The sequence below is a fragment of the Scomber japonicus genome, chromosome 3, assembly GCF_027409825.1.
Source record: "Scomber japonicus isolate fScoJap1 chromosome 3, fScoJap1.pri, whole genome shotgun sequence".
NCBI classification, from domain to species: Eukaryota; Metazoa; Chordata; class Actinopteri; order Scombriformes; family Scombridae; genus Scomber; species Scomber japonicus.
The window spans coordinates 24,077,781-24,094,832 of NC_070580.1; the positions used below are offsets into that span (position 1 = coordinate 24,077,781).

A 17,052-nucleotide genomic window follows, 5' to 3' on the forward strand; every position below is an offset into this window, starting at 1 on the left:
ATTGTGTGATTGCTGCACCTGCAAACTTTCAGCAATCACACAACACTACTTCTTCTTATTCCACATATGAACTTTTAACTCATTACTTTTCTGTGTTCTAGCATATTCCAATGATTATTATTTTTAAAACATTCACATTTATAAAGGCAGTCTACAGGAGGAACAATTACTTCTGTGTTAGGGAGAAACTACTTACATATAGTGGTGTTACATAATTGAAATACAAATTAAATGTAATTGAATCTGTCACAGTTATTGAGAAAAAAAATTTGTAATTAAATTACAGTTACTTATGAAAATGTTGCAAAGACCTTTAACATTTTTCTCAGGAGGAGGATTTTTGCCTCATTTTGAAATATTTAACATGTTATTGAATACATATATTGCTGTTTTTAATTATTTGAAATCAATATTTTTATTATGTTTTTTTAAAATAAATCATGACATGTGTTTAAATGGCTTCACAGTTACAATTAAGCCCATGTCAGACTTTTGACTTTTTTCATAAAATTTCTTTATTTTATATTCCAAAATCTACATGAATGAGTTAATACATTTTCAAATGAAAGATAAATCTTGCTTTATAAGAAATGATCTCCCCTATACATCATGTCAGTATCCATGAAAAAACATCTCAACTTAGATTTTGTTGGTCTTAATGGGTACACTTACCTAAGAGCTGAAAACATTCATTAGAAAAAATAAATAAATCAAAAAGTAATCAAATGTAAAAAGTTACATTAGTTTGATTAAGTTATTTAAACAGTTACATTACTTATTACATTTTAAATAGGGTCGCTAGTAATCTGTAACCTATTACATTTCCAAAGTCACCTTCTTAACCCTGCTTCTCTGTAACATAGTCTAGTATAAATCATTAACCCTTCTTGATAATCCCACATACCATAATACTGTATACAGCACAGGTCCATTTGTATTTTGTTCTGGCGCCCCCTTGTGGTTCAAATAAAATACGTGCATATTTCAACACTCTCTATTATCATTGGTTCAAAATGTCACCGTCGCTTTCTTGACCAATGGCACCCGTTCAATTTTCTTTTCTCACACTATTTGCATGCATGCTCCTCCCTATTTTTGTAGCCAACCACTCCTCCTCCTCCTCCTCCTCCTCCCCTACACACACACACACACACACACACACACACACACACACACTCTCTCAACCCCCTGTGATGCCAAACCCTCCTCGGTTGCATTGCACGGCATGTCTGTGTGACTAGGCGGTATAATCTAAAACCAAACCCGGCTATAATGGAGCGCTCGATTTGTTGACGGAGATGCGACGGTGCATGAAGAAAAGGTGATTTCATTTACAGCCTTGCAGATCAATTCTTGCATTAATAATAATAATAATAATAATAATGGATTCGTCTGGCTGCTAGCTGTTGGCGCTAACTCTCCTCTCCTCTGTCTGTGTGTGTGTGTGTGTGATCTCGTCAGTGTATTGCTACATTGTTACTCATCATCATCATTTCTTCTCCCTCATTAATAATCCCGTCATGTGTGTTGTTTCGTCTGAAGACAGTTGGTCTCCGCAGCTTGGTGAACTATGATCGGCATTAAACGACAAGAGGAACACGGAGAAGGAAATCTGAGTGAACATAATCCGTCTGGACAGCGAGGGGGGAGATGAGGCTCATGATGGCTTCAATGAGAGCAGCATTATTCGTTTTTCTGCACTGCTGTGAGTACAGCCGCGTCTGTTTTTCTACCTGTTTGAGTGCACACTGTGACTGAAACGGCCTGGCCATCTGTCACATGCACTTACATGATTGTTTCTTCATTCATATCAATCTGACTGTTCGTTTAGATGTGGAGTACCTAGCCGGGGCTCTTTAATAGTTCAGTCTGCCGTCTTTTTTTGCCTGTGGATATGGATTTTGTCTCTGTGGTTCATCAGTGGGGCACTTATCAGCATTTCATCTCACATGCCTGCAGCCTGCACGTTTCTTTTATTAACCACAAACCAAACATGGCTTTAATGGATGCTACTGAGACAGTGGTGTCATAGAAACAGGTGCATCTGTCATTGGAAGTGAATTGAAGGAAAGGTTTTCCCACACAAATGAAGTATAAAACAGATTAGATACACATGAGGGAAAAAAGTCAATATCTAAAGTTACTGGTTACTGTTTGTGTTAGCTTTATTATACACAATCTATATTTCTTTATACTTATCCCCAATTTTGTGTTTTATATTATGTACAGTAACTATTATTCTTCATCACGTTGTATTTGCACTACCTCCATGTGTGTGATCATTTTCTGTTTTAGTTGTGGCAGCTAGATTATCACTTTACCGCTGCATTCTTTTATTCTTGTGTGTTTTGGTGTTTTGTTTGTCTCGTATAAACTACTGGATGCCTACATTTCCATCAGGATCAATAAAGTATCTATCTCTCTATCTAGCTATGAGGTCAGAGGGAAGTGGAATAACCCAGAAAAGTCCCTCAACTAACACAACTCTTTATTGTTTTGTTTTCTTGAAGTCATTTGGTTTAAAATAAATTGGAAAATAGTGAAAAATGCCAGTCAAAATTTCTTAGATCCCAAGTTTACATCTTCTAATATTTATTTATTTATTAATATATTTATTTGGTGACCAAGAGAAGTAAATCTGGACCTCTTGAGGAACTGGAAGCTGGAAGTTGTTTAATTTTCTGACAAGCGACTTATCATTTAGATCAAGATTTTATTTTCTTGGCTAAATCGTAAATGATAAAAGGCTTCAAAAAGGGAATGTGACCCAGATAGAGGAAGGTAGTAAAGTCATGATCTGAAACTGTGTTTAAATATTTGTGACATTCAGGACATCTGGCTTTAACCTCATACTTCCCATTTTTAAAAATGTTGTGTGTTTTGACTCAACAGTTTGCAGAGAGAGACAATATAATAGTCTGAATTCTATCAGACACAGTACAGACAGGGGTCCCTGGGACATAAATAGGGTCAGTGGTCCATCATGCATCTCCTCGTGGACTCTAAGAGAATTTGGCCCCCCCTGGTTGCACGGTGTCTAATCCAGACAGTATTGAGCATTGTCACAAGCTGCAGTGTCTCCCAGCCCTATCAGTCCGAGCCCAATGTTAATTAGGGCTTGATCCGCTTAAGCCTCCCACTAGTCTCCCATGTCATTATCTATGGGCGTGTTGTTACTGGGCCGCGGATGGCCTGTGAGAGAACTCCAGTTGTTTTTAGGTCTGACACACACGGAAAGGTGGGGAGTGGCAGCACACACCCTTGTTGTATTTCTAGTTGTTCAGGTAGTTATCAGTTTTAGTTTAGGGGAAAGGGTGTGTTCGCAGGTGCTTGTTCTTTGTTGACTGTCTTGTCTGTGGATGTTGTTGGGTGTTATGTCAGGAGGGTCATGTCTCATTTGAATTCAGAGACGATGAGTTTATTTCTCAGCTTTTGGCACCACCTGCAGATTAATCACTTTGTAGGCAGCCAGTATTAAAGATGTGTACACTTCTTAGCAAAATCATTTCTTACCCTTTATTGTAACCTTAATAGAGCTCTGAACATGAATTCCTATCTCTCCAAATAAGCAGCAAGTTTACCAGAGATTGGCTGTGTGACCTCTCTCTCTCTCTGGCTACTTAAATCACTTAATGTCACTACAATTTCCAATGAAGACTGTTCCTTTTTGATTGACATTCATGTCTTTTGCTTTGTTTTTAATGTATACAACCACAGTTTGGAGAAGTGCTACTCATAGTTAGAAGAACATTTTTTATTATCTTTAAAAAACGTGAGGAACTGTTCTGCTTTATGTTTTTGTTTAAGGAAGCAAAACTAATTGGGGAATAAATATATGATATTTCCTGTCATCTTAGATTAAACTTCTCATTTTGGAAAGAGGAAATTATTACTTGTATAATACTGTATGTATACACATCTTTGGATGCAGAACTGATGTTTCCCTGTAAAACTTGGCCTCTCCCCTCTGACTGACTCAGTATCAGCATCGGAATATTTGGTACAAGTACCGTATGCATGAGAGAGTAGTAATGGCCTGAGCAGTTTCAGTGCCCGTGGCTGAAAGAGTTTCTGTTTTTAAATAGCCCAGGTTGGTCAGAGTCCATAACTATTTCAGAAAGATTCTAGGGGAAGTGGGGTATGCAGCCAGACAATGAGACTCATTGAAATACAATGACGCCTGAACCTGGCTGCTCTCAACCCCGAGGCACTCACTCACACTGAATATTTTTACTCATAACCAGAACACTGAAAATCTTCCACGTTGCCACGTTTCTGTTAAACACTACAGGGACAGGAAAGGAATAATATTTTATTTTCCATTGAGCCCTGAGCAGAATCACTCAGCTCAGGGAGTCTTAGTGTGAATTGTCTCCCCAATACAATGCACTCTGTGACCTTTAATTTTTGCTGCTTTGAGCAATGAAATATTACTTTTGAATAATGCAGCAGCTGCAGCTGGTTTTTCTAAGAGTTATGAAGTTGTGCATAAGTGTAAAAGGAAGACACTGTTTATATTAGGGCCACAACTAACAATTATTTTTATGATCCATGAATCTGGCTTATCTGGAGTATTTTCCATAACATGTTAGAAAAAGGACATTTGTGCTTATAAGGCTGGCTCTGCTGTTCCAATTCAGCCAAAAATGTTGACAATGGTTTCCCAAAGCTCAAGGTGATGTCCTTAAATGTCATCTTTTTGTCCCCAGCAACAGTCTACAATTCAAAGGTATTCATGTTCCTGTCACAGAGACCAAAAGAATCCAGAAAATGTTCTGAGTTTGAGTCATTCTCACTGAAAGAAATGATCAGATTCTCTGGTTCCAGCTTCTCAAATGTGAATAATTTCTGATGTGATTTATTCCTCTGTGATCGTGGACTGTTGGTCAGAACAAAAGAATACATTTAAGGATACCACTTTGGACTTTGGGAAACCATAAACAACATTTTTCCACAGTTTTGGCAGTTTTATAGACCAAAGAACTAAACAGTTCATGAAGAAAATGATCAACAAATTAATTGATAATGAAAATAATTGTGAGTTGTAGCCCTAATAATAAGTAATTCGAAGAAAAATAATGAAAATAATTATTTGCTGGATTAGTATTGGTTTATGCTTTGAACACCGCAATCTAAATGCCAATGAATTTGATTGAATTTGATTACACAGTATCAGTAAATGATAATAGCACTCTTTGTAAGACTGCAAACTTGTTTCAGTATTTAGTGGACCGTTCCTTTTTAATCAGTGAAAATAATTGTGGAATGAACTGAAATGATTGTTTTTCATTTATACTACGTTGTCATTGTATTTGGAGGAAGCTGGCCTTGTCCCAGCCCTAACTCCACAGCTATTTCATCTATTGATTCCCAGTTAGCCAGTCATCAGCTCACGATATTGATTAGTGAGTCCATGTAGCAAACATGCTGCCAGGCAACACTGTGACCTACACAAACCAAGATTGTAACAGTTTCTAAACTTTCCTTTCTGCTCATCGCTCATCATCATTGGTCTGTTTATTTCTCATCCGCAGTGCTCCAGTATGCTGTGTGTCGTGATGTAGGCCTTCCCTCTGGACCCCTGTACCGTGTAGCAGGGTTCTCCCTCTCCCTGCCCTGTTCTGTGTCAGGATATGAAGGCCCACGCACACAGGACTTTGAGTGGTACCTGTACAGGGATGATGCTGGTGGCCGGCAGATGGGAGTGGTGTCCACAAGGGATAAAGGTTTCCCCTACGCCCCGTTCCAGACCCGGGTGAAGAACGGGGAGGTGAGTGTGGACAGAGACTCTGGGGACAATGTCCGGCTTGTGATCCAGAGGCTCCGGGCTGAGGACCAGGGGAAGTACGAATGCTACACTCCCAGCACGGACAACACCTACCAGGGCAACTACAGCGCTACGGTGACTGTCAAAGGTAAAATATGCACATAACTTCATTTCAAGAAAGGCTGGTGATATTTTTTTTCTTATTGTTTAAAACCAATGTAGCCAGTGTTTCCAAAGCCTGATAAAGCTTATTGCTCTGTGACATACTCCTACCTTCAGAACACATCAGCTGCACTGGTTTAGGTGTTCCTTCATCACAATGAACACGACCACTGCAGTTTATTTTGAGTTAATCCTATACACACTCTCCTGCTGCTATAAATACTCACTGGTGCATCAAATGCCTAATAATCTGTAGCAGAAAATACATCCTCAACAAATGCTATGGCAACTCCTGTTTGGTAACTGTGTTGGTCACTGAGCCCCTTTTAGAGTGAAAATATCTTCCCATGTTTAAAGATTTAGATCTTCAGTGGGAAATAATGGGCTTGGGCTGACTACTAGAGACAAGGTCAGGAAGTTATAAAGTATGATTGGTTTTGGAATTTAATGGAATTTGTTGACAGTGGTAAAGGAAATGAATACAGAAGTTTCCCAACTATGATAGCAGCAACACATATAAGTTACAAAACATACGATACAGGCATAAAAACAGACAAAATATGAAGAGCGTAGTCAGGCCTCAACAGTACAGATGAGATCACAAAGATCATATTAGTTTAATAAAGACAAATACAACACATGGAATACATGCTATATATTAAAAAACAATCAAATCAAACAAGTACAATGGACAAATAAAATCATGGCTGTGACATGTGGTATAAACCAGGAAACTGATGTGATCATGTTCTATCTTGGTAGGTTTTATCAGCAGCTTTGTGCTATATCAGCCAGATGTAACACATTTTTCATTATTTAATCATACTATGTGTTTAACTTGGCACATGATGACATTCCTCATTCCTAGCTATCATTCATGGTTACCATCTGGAGTTTCTCTTTCTCTCTCACTATCTACAAACCTGTTACACTTACACAGAGATCCAGCTGTTCAAGCTAACAAAAATAATTCGGCAAGTTTACATCACCCATAAGGTTATCAGTTCTGTTTCTTTTCATCATCTTGCTTTGTGTGCTGCTCAGCTTATGTTTGTAGGATGCTGGGTGTTCGTTTTGCAGCAAGTGTATTATCGGTCATAATAGCCTGCTAATCCCACTTTCTGTGGCAAAGCTAGTGCCCAAAGCCAAGGGTGGTACAGTAAATGACTCGGAGTGACTCTTAGCAACCCCGTTTCATGATTTGCTTCTAAACATAGAAAGGTTTAAACAGCACACAGGCAGTGGAAAGTCAATTTGGCACATTTTTCTCTCTCATCAGGCTGCTGCAGCCACTTGATGTAATATGATTGTCTGTCTGTATCCCTTTTTGCACTCGCAGTGATCCCCGACACACTCCAAATCAGCTACACCCGCACACTCACTAGCCAGCCCGTGCCAGAGGGGGCCCAAGTAGTGCTGACATGCTCGGCCGGCATCCGGTCGGAGCAGCTCACTCACCTGTCCATCATGTTTGGGAAGCGCGGTGGTGGAGATGGATCAGGAGGCGAGGCCGGAGGGGAGGTCAGCACAGTCAGAGAGATTATCTCCATCGACAACATGCTGGGGGTCGTCCCCGGACGTTCTTACAAGAAGCGGTACGATAATGGAGACATCACGCTGGAGAAGAGGAACGGGGAGGGTGGACTGGGCACGTACGTGATGAAGATGACAGGGGTGCAGCCAGATGACTCGGGCGCATATTTCTGTGAGGCGTCGCAGTGGATTCGGGACCCTGATCGATCATGGCAGAAGATTGCACAGAGGACGCTGGATATCGGGAACTTGACCGTTCAACAACTAGGTCAGTGTAACTAAGAAACTGTGCCAGACTTTGTGCTGCCAAAACTATGACGGCATGTTTCAAGTGTCATTGCACATTGCACAACAGCGACTGTCCAAACAGCTTACGTTTAAAAATCACATGATGTTAGTTACGTAATTATACTGCAGGTAGTTTATAAAGTAGTAAACCACACTTAGAAAACCAGGTGTTCTATACATTTAGTTGCTTAGGTTAAACTCAAGACAATAAAAGTGAATGTGGAGCTGAGTCGTGGGAAACCGCTGAAGTTCAAGGTTGTCAGTTCAAGGTTCTTGATTGTGTCTTTGTGTGCTGTTGGAAGTGGCGTCAGTCAGCCTGGACTTGTAGCGCTTTTGAGTACATTGGACTCTTTCCAGATTTCAGACTTAAGCTCTTTATGCTTGTGTTTCTGAATGTGTAACTTGCTGGCTGGCTGAAGGACCGGTTTACTGACTAAATAGATTGGCAGCTGATTAAGTAACTGTATACACATCTATATAGAGCTTAGTAGTAGAGTTTCTGATTGTTACCTGGACGACTGCTTAGTTTCTGTTGTAGCTCTTTCCAACCTGGCTGGTGGGAATCTTCTTTTATTGTCATTATAACATTTCATATGTCTTACCCATGTTATATAACCTATGTAGTGATGGATCACATTTTCTTCTATGGCACACATAAATGACATGGGTTGGTGCGTCCACCAGTGAATCAATATGACAATAAATTAATATTGATAATGACAATACTTAGAGTACAGGTTCAGTACAGGTTGTCTTGATCTTCTGACTAACTGATTGTGATGCCCGCTTTCAGACTGCCAGATTGACAAGCTGGATGTTCAGCTCTCTTGTTGATTATCCAGCTGGATTTAATAGGTCGATAGCTGGCAGGCCTGGCAGCTGGAAATCTGCCCGTTGCTTTGCAGTTTGGCTCATTTTAAATTCTAGAGAGCTTGTGTGACTCTAAAGGATTAAGTAATCTTTTCTCCCACCTTGTCCTCTTGTAGCCCGCAAAGATACTATCTTTCTTTAAGACTGATCTGTCCATTCCTGCAAGATCAGCTCTGTTTTGTCTAGTAGCTCTTCCTCAAACTTTTTTTTAACTTACTGGAAAGGGAAGTTAATCTGATAGAGGAAAATACTGCAAATGTTTCGCCACCTCTATAGCTCCATTACATATGTTTTAGTGAAGGGTTCACACCCTGTTTAGTTAGATTTGAATAATTGGGTTACTCTAAACACATGTTTCATAATGTTTTATTTCAATTAATTAGTTCCTGATTAGATGTCCATTCAACTTCTTTGTACTAATTACAACTGCAGCAGTTACTCAATGAATGAAAATGAATGGCTAACTGTTTTGATAATCAGTTAATCATTTTGAATATTTAATTTATTTCTCAGTTTCAAGCTTCCTTAATGTACTGTAAATATTTCCTGGCTTCTTTAGTTCTCCGTGATAAAAACTGAATATCTTTGGGTTGTGAGTAAAATAAGAGATTTTAGGTTGAATCTTAAATTTTGAGAAACACTGACATTTTTCACCATTTTCTGATGTTAAAGACCAAATGGCTTATTGATTAATTGAGAATAAATTAGACCAATTAAACAATAATGAAAATAATTATTAGTTGCTGCCCTAGTGCTAAGTAACTATGTAATGGAGTTTATGTTATTTAGGTCATATTTTCTTCTAGAGAAGTCAAAGAATTGAATGAGAAACAATGCATGCATTGTCTTCACACAGTCACTGTCAAGCATTACTCAGCTCTACAATGGTCTGACATGTGTCCTTTTGTTTTTATAGATAATGTGTCTATTATTGAGCAGATCTGTGTTTGGAGAAGTGTTGTGGTTGAATGAGGCTTTGCTAAAACAATGAATCAGTGTTAATATCTAATTATCCAGGCTATTTGTATTTACAATATGAAACATTTTTAGTCAATCAAAGTATGTTCGTTAATCAGTTGTTTGTTTACTGTGATACTTTATGTCTGTGAATCAGTCACACAGTAATGTAATCTTCATGCAATGACAGACAACTACATTCAAATTATGGAACATATCATTTAATATAATACATAAACCAGTCAGTCAGATCTTGTGTTATATTTACACACACAGTATAATCCTGTTATTGGTTTTCTTATTGAATTATTTCTCTGTTGTTTCCAATATGGCTGCAACTAATGGTTATTTTCATTGATTAATTTCTTGATTGTGTATAGAATAAAATAAAATAAAATAAAAAGATAAAAAATGATGATCACTTTTTCCCCCAAAACCCACGAGGGCATCCTCAAATGTCTTCTTTGTTTTATTCAGGTTACAATCATAGAAGAAATCAGATATGTCCATGTTGACACAGAACATACAGAAAATATGATTGGTCTGAATGTGTGTAATGTTTGCTTTCTGATTAAAGTGGTTATCTTATATAATGCTGATTGTTGTGCCTCTCTTGTAAGTCGGTCTAGAAAAATCTGCTAAATAACAAAATGTCAAATATAATCTGCAGTTTGTCATCCTGAACTTTTGAATATGTTGCATCCTGAAGAAGCCATTCCCTATAGAAATGATACTCGCACTACTGTAGATCACTTCCAGTAACATTTTTTGTCATCATAGTCTAAGTGTTTTTTTTAAGTCCTCTACTAAGGAGGATTTCTGTTACTCAAACTTTATACTAATCTCCCTCCCTCTGTCTCTTCCTCTCTGCAGCGGAGTCTATGAAAGTGACATCCTCGCCCAAAGGAGAGGTGACACTGCAAATCGGTTCCCCTCTCATCCTGACCTGTGAGGTGTTGGGGCTGCCGTCTGACGTAAACTCAGGCCTGCTGGTTTACTGGATGAAGAGGGGCTCTGTAAGCAACGAGGAAGTTGGGGCCGGGGGAGTCGAGGTACCGTGATTCTTACTGTGATGACTTTATTTAGAGTAATTGTTTGTTATTCGCAGGTTACTGCTCAGTGTGTGCGATTGTCCTCAGAAGAACACTATAGGAGATTTGGTGTGTTTGTTTTGCACCTAAATGAAACAAAGTATTAATGTCTCTAAGGGGGCACACAGTGAATTTATCTTTCAGTTTGTGAGCGGCTACATCAGTCAGCTCCTGTGAGGGAACATGTCTTAATTGTAATTTCATGGCTAATTAGAGTTTGTGTCTTAGCACTTAGTCACTAGCAAAGTAGTTTGTGTTTTTTTTCTTTTTATTAGCACAGTATTACTTCCTTACACTTTGGGTGTCCTTACAAAATACTTTAACTGACAGTGAATATCATTTCCAACTGGGTAATGCATTTTAGTCGGCATAAAGTTATGTTTCTTCTCTTTTATAGTTGATGTGTTAATAATTCAGATAGGTTTGGAATATTTTCTAGTGTGGTGTGTTCAAGTGCAAAAGGCAAAGTTCTGACAAATGACAATGGAGAGCCTTTTTTATTCAAGAAGTAAAGAAATTAGTATTTGATCCACATCGTCAATCTAAATGTATTGACTGTTTCTAGTAAATGCCCTAAAATAAATCAGACTTCACTTCGCAGTCCATTATGTACTCACACACGCTATATTTTTTGTAAAGGTGGAGGTGGCCCGCATGAGCACAGGCGGTGTAGTGAGTTGGGGGGACGACCAAAGCCGATCCAGTGGCGGCTCGATGGAGAAAGTGTCAGACGGGAGGTACTCTCTGAAGCTGTTCTCAGCCCGCCCCTCTGACTCTGGGGTGTATCGGTGTGTGGTGAGTGTGTACGCTGGAAAGAGAGACCCTGGTCCCTCTACTCCTGCCACACTCACCCTGAGGTCTGAAGGAGTCACCGTCAACCTGAAGACCAAAGGTGAGAAGCACTATAGTACACAGTATGTCAGAAAGTAAAAGTTTAACTTGGAGTATAGGGCTGAATTGGCCACAGAAGTTTGGCAGGGATATTTATTTAAAAAAAAAAGAAAAGTATTTGAAATAAAAGTAAAAATACTTTCATGATTGTCTAGTCCAAAGTTGGTTGACACATTGAAACTGATGACTAACGTAAGTGATGTTTTATTTCCACTATTCCATTTCCTGTTAAGGAAACTCTAAATTGTTTGGGTCTGGAAAAAAAGTTTTTAAACTGTCATGGTGGCTCAGAGGAGGCCTGGGCATTGTGCCATTTGGCTTCAGTGTGCAGGTCTGCACCAGGGTCAATGGAATGTGTCATCCAAAACTTTCAGAAAAAGGAACATCAGGGATAAAATAATAAAGTATTTGGCTCAAAGGTAGACTATGGATCAGACAGAACAGGAATCTGTGGTTTGGCTCTCTTCATATTCATCACACGTGCGTCACATGTGTTAGCTAAACTTGGGTTCACTTTAATCATAGTTTTGATCTATGAACTTTTGTTCTACACTCAGACATGTTTAGTTGACACTTCATAAACTATTCTTCAAATGTATCACTTCCTTCCTTAGATGTGTTAGTTTCTGCTGTGGCTCAGCTCCCTCGAGGCCCGCTGTTAAAAAGAGGCAGCACCATCACCCTGATCTGCAACGCCACCGTGAAGACCACAGGTCCTGCCCAGGCACAGGTGCAGTGGCTGCGATGGCCAATCCCTGAACCACTTATCAAGAGGCAACGGAGCCCAGCAGTTTCTCCCCCAGACCCCCCAGTTGAAGAAACACCCAGACTGGTAGCTGCTCTCATGTATGACGGTGTTGTAAAGATCTACACCAACAGTAGCGAGGTTAGCGTCGACCGCTTGTCAGCTGTCAGCTACAGACTGCGGGTCCACACAGCCACCACGGAGGATCAGGGCATGTACGCGTGTCATGCTGAGGCATGGGGTCAGGACCCACATGGAGGCTGGTACAACACGGGGGTCAGAGCAGAGTCAAATGCAGTGACGGTTTACCTGTACGCCCGAGGTAAGCATCTCACAATGAATAGAATAAATAATTGATACATTTTCTAATTTACGACTCTCATCTGGAAGCTGCTCAGTAGGGCCCAGATACTGGATTTTTGTGGCCAATGCTGATATTGGGGAGTAAAAAAATTCCAATGTCAATATATTGGCCAATAATCTTATATACACAGAATATACATGTTGTGTAAAAAAAACATATCGGCACATATCTCACAACATATATGGGTGGAGGATAGTGCTATGTCCAGCACAGTGTTCATGATCAGTTGTACACTCATAACCCACATTTATGGGTTGGCAATGGCAGTAAAAAATTAGTTGTTGACCTTCTTCTCTCTGTTTTACATAACATCCTTTATTGAGACTAAATGGCTGAGTCACCGGGGCAATCTGTGCTTTTAGTGTATCCAGCAGCACAGTCCATTAACTCACCGCTAATCAATATGTGTGCTGTCTGTATTTAAGAAGCACTCTATACATTCATTTAATTTGAAGCAAACAAATCCTTTTCAGAACATATTTTTCTTTATGAACGTAGATTATAATGACATCATCTTTCACCCACTCTGCTGTGTTTTCCTTCTTTAAAAGAAAATAATGAGGTATATTTTTTAGTAATTGTTGTGTAGTTCTCTAGTCTTCATGCATCCTTCCCTCTTTTTTTTCTCTTCTACCAGCTGCTGACCTCCTCCTCATCCCTTTGGTTATTGGAGTGTCCTCCGCCTTGTTCGTGGGCATCCTCATCATCGCAACTGTAACCTGTTGCTTCATGAAGCGCCTGGCGAGACGGCGTGGTCAAAAATAAGGGCAAACGTTAGGTTGGATCAGTCAGAGGGACAAACTCTCAAGTGCGGTTAGGGTTGAGGTCAAAGGTTAAGGTTAGGGTTACGCATACAATAAAGAAACATGTACAAATCTTGTAATTGTCTCTCTGGCTTTTCCAATCTAGCATGAGCCCAAAAATAAGTGTTCACTATTACTGCCTGAAATGTCCACAGAGGCAGAAAGAGGAGATGCACTAAACACAATGACTGAAAAGGTCAAGAAATGACTTCAAAACAAAATGAAGTGAAAAATAATGTCACCTTGTTAGCTGGTTTTCTGTGTTCTGACCTACTTGTTTAACAGTCAATGCCAAAAGATTCTGTTTTATATTCTCCTATATTTTTATATCCAAATCTTCTCTGAAAACAACATATTTTAGTGCCCTAAATTTCTGAAGCCAACACATAGTGACTCCTCTCCACTTAAGTGGGCAGGGACATCGCTCCAGTTTCTGGGAGTCCCCTCCCACACCAACCCTCTTTTTAATCATTCCTTTCTTATAGCTTATCACTCTGTTTCAACTAGAAATTGGTCAAATTAGAGGAGCTAGACATACAATTTCATCTTGAATAGATGCGTTTTACGACAAGGTCAAAAGTAAAACAGGTACTGTAAAGTTTACAGAGATACTGCTACAGTAAAATGGTACTAAACACCATTCAGCCTCAGTTTGTATATTGCTGGTACTGCAGATCATCCTAACAAAGAAAAATTTTTTTTTTCACTAACTGTTGATACTGTTCCAGATGTTCCTTCTCCAAATGGCATGTTTTGTTTTTTGGTCACAATTAAATGTACATGCATGGTTAAGCCTCTAGCACTGCCACTGATGGTCACATGAATGCTGATGTGAAACTTAATACGAGCAGGGATCTTCCACTGCCTGCTGTCCAGCACTCCTCTGCATATAAACAAAGCATCTGTCTGTTGCTTAATAAGGAAGGCGCTGGCTGAGGACATTCTGATGCCAAGACCAATTGACGACTACCGATTCTAAACACAAGCATTCCTTGCCTGTGATGCTTCACGCTGTCATGAGTTTTCTATACAGACTTATGTAGATGGACAAAGAGAAATGGAGGAAATATCCATTATGCACTGAGCTAAAATATGTTAATACTCTATGGAGTGAAGCTGTTTTATTTTTCTTAATGCAAGTAAGACTTTGTTCTAATGATGTGTTTGTCTTTAGCGAGGCACCTGTGTTTAACATTCTGCAGCCGTCTGCTCTGTTCTTTTTAAAGCAGTTAGACAAAATGGGACTGGGACCAAAGCCCCTCAGTATCCTTCTTTTACTTGATTTTCTTCCAGCTGAAAAAGTGACTTTGCTGTACTTGAGGGACATTTGAGTTTTGTGTTTTATTTAATGTTTCCTTTGCTCTTGTCAAGTGACTGAGATAGAAAATCAGTACTGTGAAAAAGATTTCCCTGTTTGTTACACTGAATAACAGAAAAAAAGTTGTTCCACGCTTTGTCCCTGAGATGAAGATTTCCTAAGCTGTGCAGTCATATGACTAAATTGTTTAGTGAGGTCTCACTGTCGTCGTCATCGTAGTTGTCATGTGGTTAAAAGCCACGCATTCATTCTGCCAAGACGGCTGCTAGCCCAAGGAAATCTGTCGGACAGATTTGCTGTGGCTGTGCACTTAAATGGGTGAAATCCATCCTCCTCTTCCTGTTACTTTGGAAAAGTTAAGATACATGTTCGTGGAAAGGAGGAGGAAAGTAAAAATGTGTTCCTATCCAGCTAGTTGCAGGTCATCTTTCCAGCTTTTCTTAAATTGTTTGCACTGAACCATACTTCAGCCTCAGTCCCTGCTGTCAGTCTTTCTCCTGGTTGATTTTCAACACGAGAGTCCTCCTAAATCTGTCTGTCCTCTATAAACCCTGATTATAAATGTCGTTCATGAACATTAGGGAATAAAATCACAGCTCTGCTTGCTTCCTGAGCCACTTTGTTCCAGATCAACTCCTCAAAGCTGATTTGTTCCCCCAAGTACCCACCCACCACACGATAACACACACAAATCACACAGATGCACGCACAGCGCTGCCTGGCATTTCAGATGGAAGTAAGTGAGTATCTGTGTGTTCATCTCTAATCCCAGTTTATGGCTGCACTGTGTTCTGCTGCTGCCCTTCCCCCTCCTCCCTCAGTGGCCTACAGAGTCGGCATGGTTCGCTTTCTATTCATTTCAATCTCTCTTCCCTGAGAATTAACAGCCAGCTGTAAAAATTGTAGCACGTAACCTGTAAAGTTTGAAAACTGCTGTTTAAGTTGTGCTCTCGTATTAAACCCCTTTATGAAGGTGTTATGTTTTTGTTTGGATTGTTTACTCATGCTTTAATACCACTGTTCCTGAATGCATCTTGCTGCCATTGAAATATACAAAGGCGGGTTATTACTCAGTTTGTTTCTTATGGTGCTTTTGGCAAACCTGCCTATTGATAAACCAATAAACCACTATGGATTTATAATGTCACTGTGGTTTTATTTATTCCTTTATTTTCTACTGCTATGACAAAAGTCTTTCCTGGAAATGGAACCTGGAAATGTTCATATCAGAGGCCACTGGAGACAGTTGTGGTATTGCAGTACATTCTGCGGTGAGGAAAATAATCCAATCTGTCTGAAGAAGTGTTCTCGTGCTAGTTGAGCATATTTTCCATCCATAATATGAAAACCAAAACATTTCTTGTGGGTGCTGCAGTTTCAGTTTTTCAGAGTTAAAAGCAGCCAAGCAGGGGTTTGGATTTCAACTCAAGTCAACTCTCAGCACTTTGTGATGCAGGCAATAGACGTGTGTGTTGTTACAGAAAAAGATGTATTGTATCAATTTAGTAATGTTCTTGATGCAGGGTTGACAATTGTGTGGTGAGTTCAAAACAGCACAAAGGAAGAAAACACCCATCTCCAGGACTAAAACACACCAAAGTTTTATAGAGTTACAGTCAGAGATTACAGTCAAGATTACAAATCCTCATGTGTTTATACTGGCTGCATTACATACTCTATATAGTACATGCATTGTACAGCTCAATTTCTTACTTGACAGCTTTGATACATTCATGATGTCCTTTAGATTCAGTTAACAAAACAACTGATAATATCTACCAACCATACCAACAAATGATTTTGACATTACATCAGTTAAGCATTAGCAAAACTAAAATAAAGTTACAATAATAATGTTTTGTATTAAAAACTATCAAATGATCAAATGTGTAAAGAGAAAGTAGTCGCTCAGATGACAAATCTATCAATCGGTCAATCAAACTTTTCATACATCGTAATGTAAAACAAAGTGCTTTACATAGTCAAACAACAAACAAACAAAAATCAATAAAAACAGGAACTGAAGAAACATGATCATAACTCATGAATATGCAATGAGTAAACACCAGAGGTAGGATAAAAATGTAAAAATACCCAAATAAAGGTGATAATATATTAATAAAAATATAAGAAAATATATAATAAGGAAATAATAAAATAACCCACAGAGAATTATCACTTCGCTCTACAGTTGCCCTCAGCGTCATTTGATTTGATTTTACTTTATTGTCAGATTTCTCTGAAGTTGGTCTTGCATCACATG

At 39.2% G+C, this 17,052-nt stretch overlaps 1 protein-coding gene across 1 annotated transcript; it reads left to right on the top strand.

Moving 5' to 3' along the window:
• Positions 1-1,190: 1,190 nt before the first annotated feature.
• Positions 1,191-15,894, top strand: igsf8 (immunoglobulin superfamily, member 8). The gene is made up of 8 exons (XM_053316358.1): positions 1,191-1,321; positions 1,543-1,705; positions 5,535-5,915; positions 7,269-7,730; positions 10,451-10,629; positions 11,308-11,560; positions 12,174-12,626; positions 13,306-15,894. Exons 2-8 carry the CDS (start codon positions 1,651-1,653, stop codon positions 13,431-13,433), a joined length of 1,911 nt encoding a protein of 636 aa, XP_053172333.1. The 5' UTR covers positions 1,191-1,321; positions 1,543-1,650; the 3' UTR covers positions 13,434-15,894.
• Positions 15,895-17,052: the final 1,158 nt, after the last annotated feature.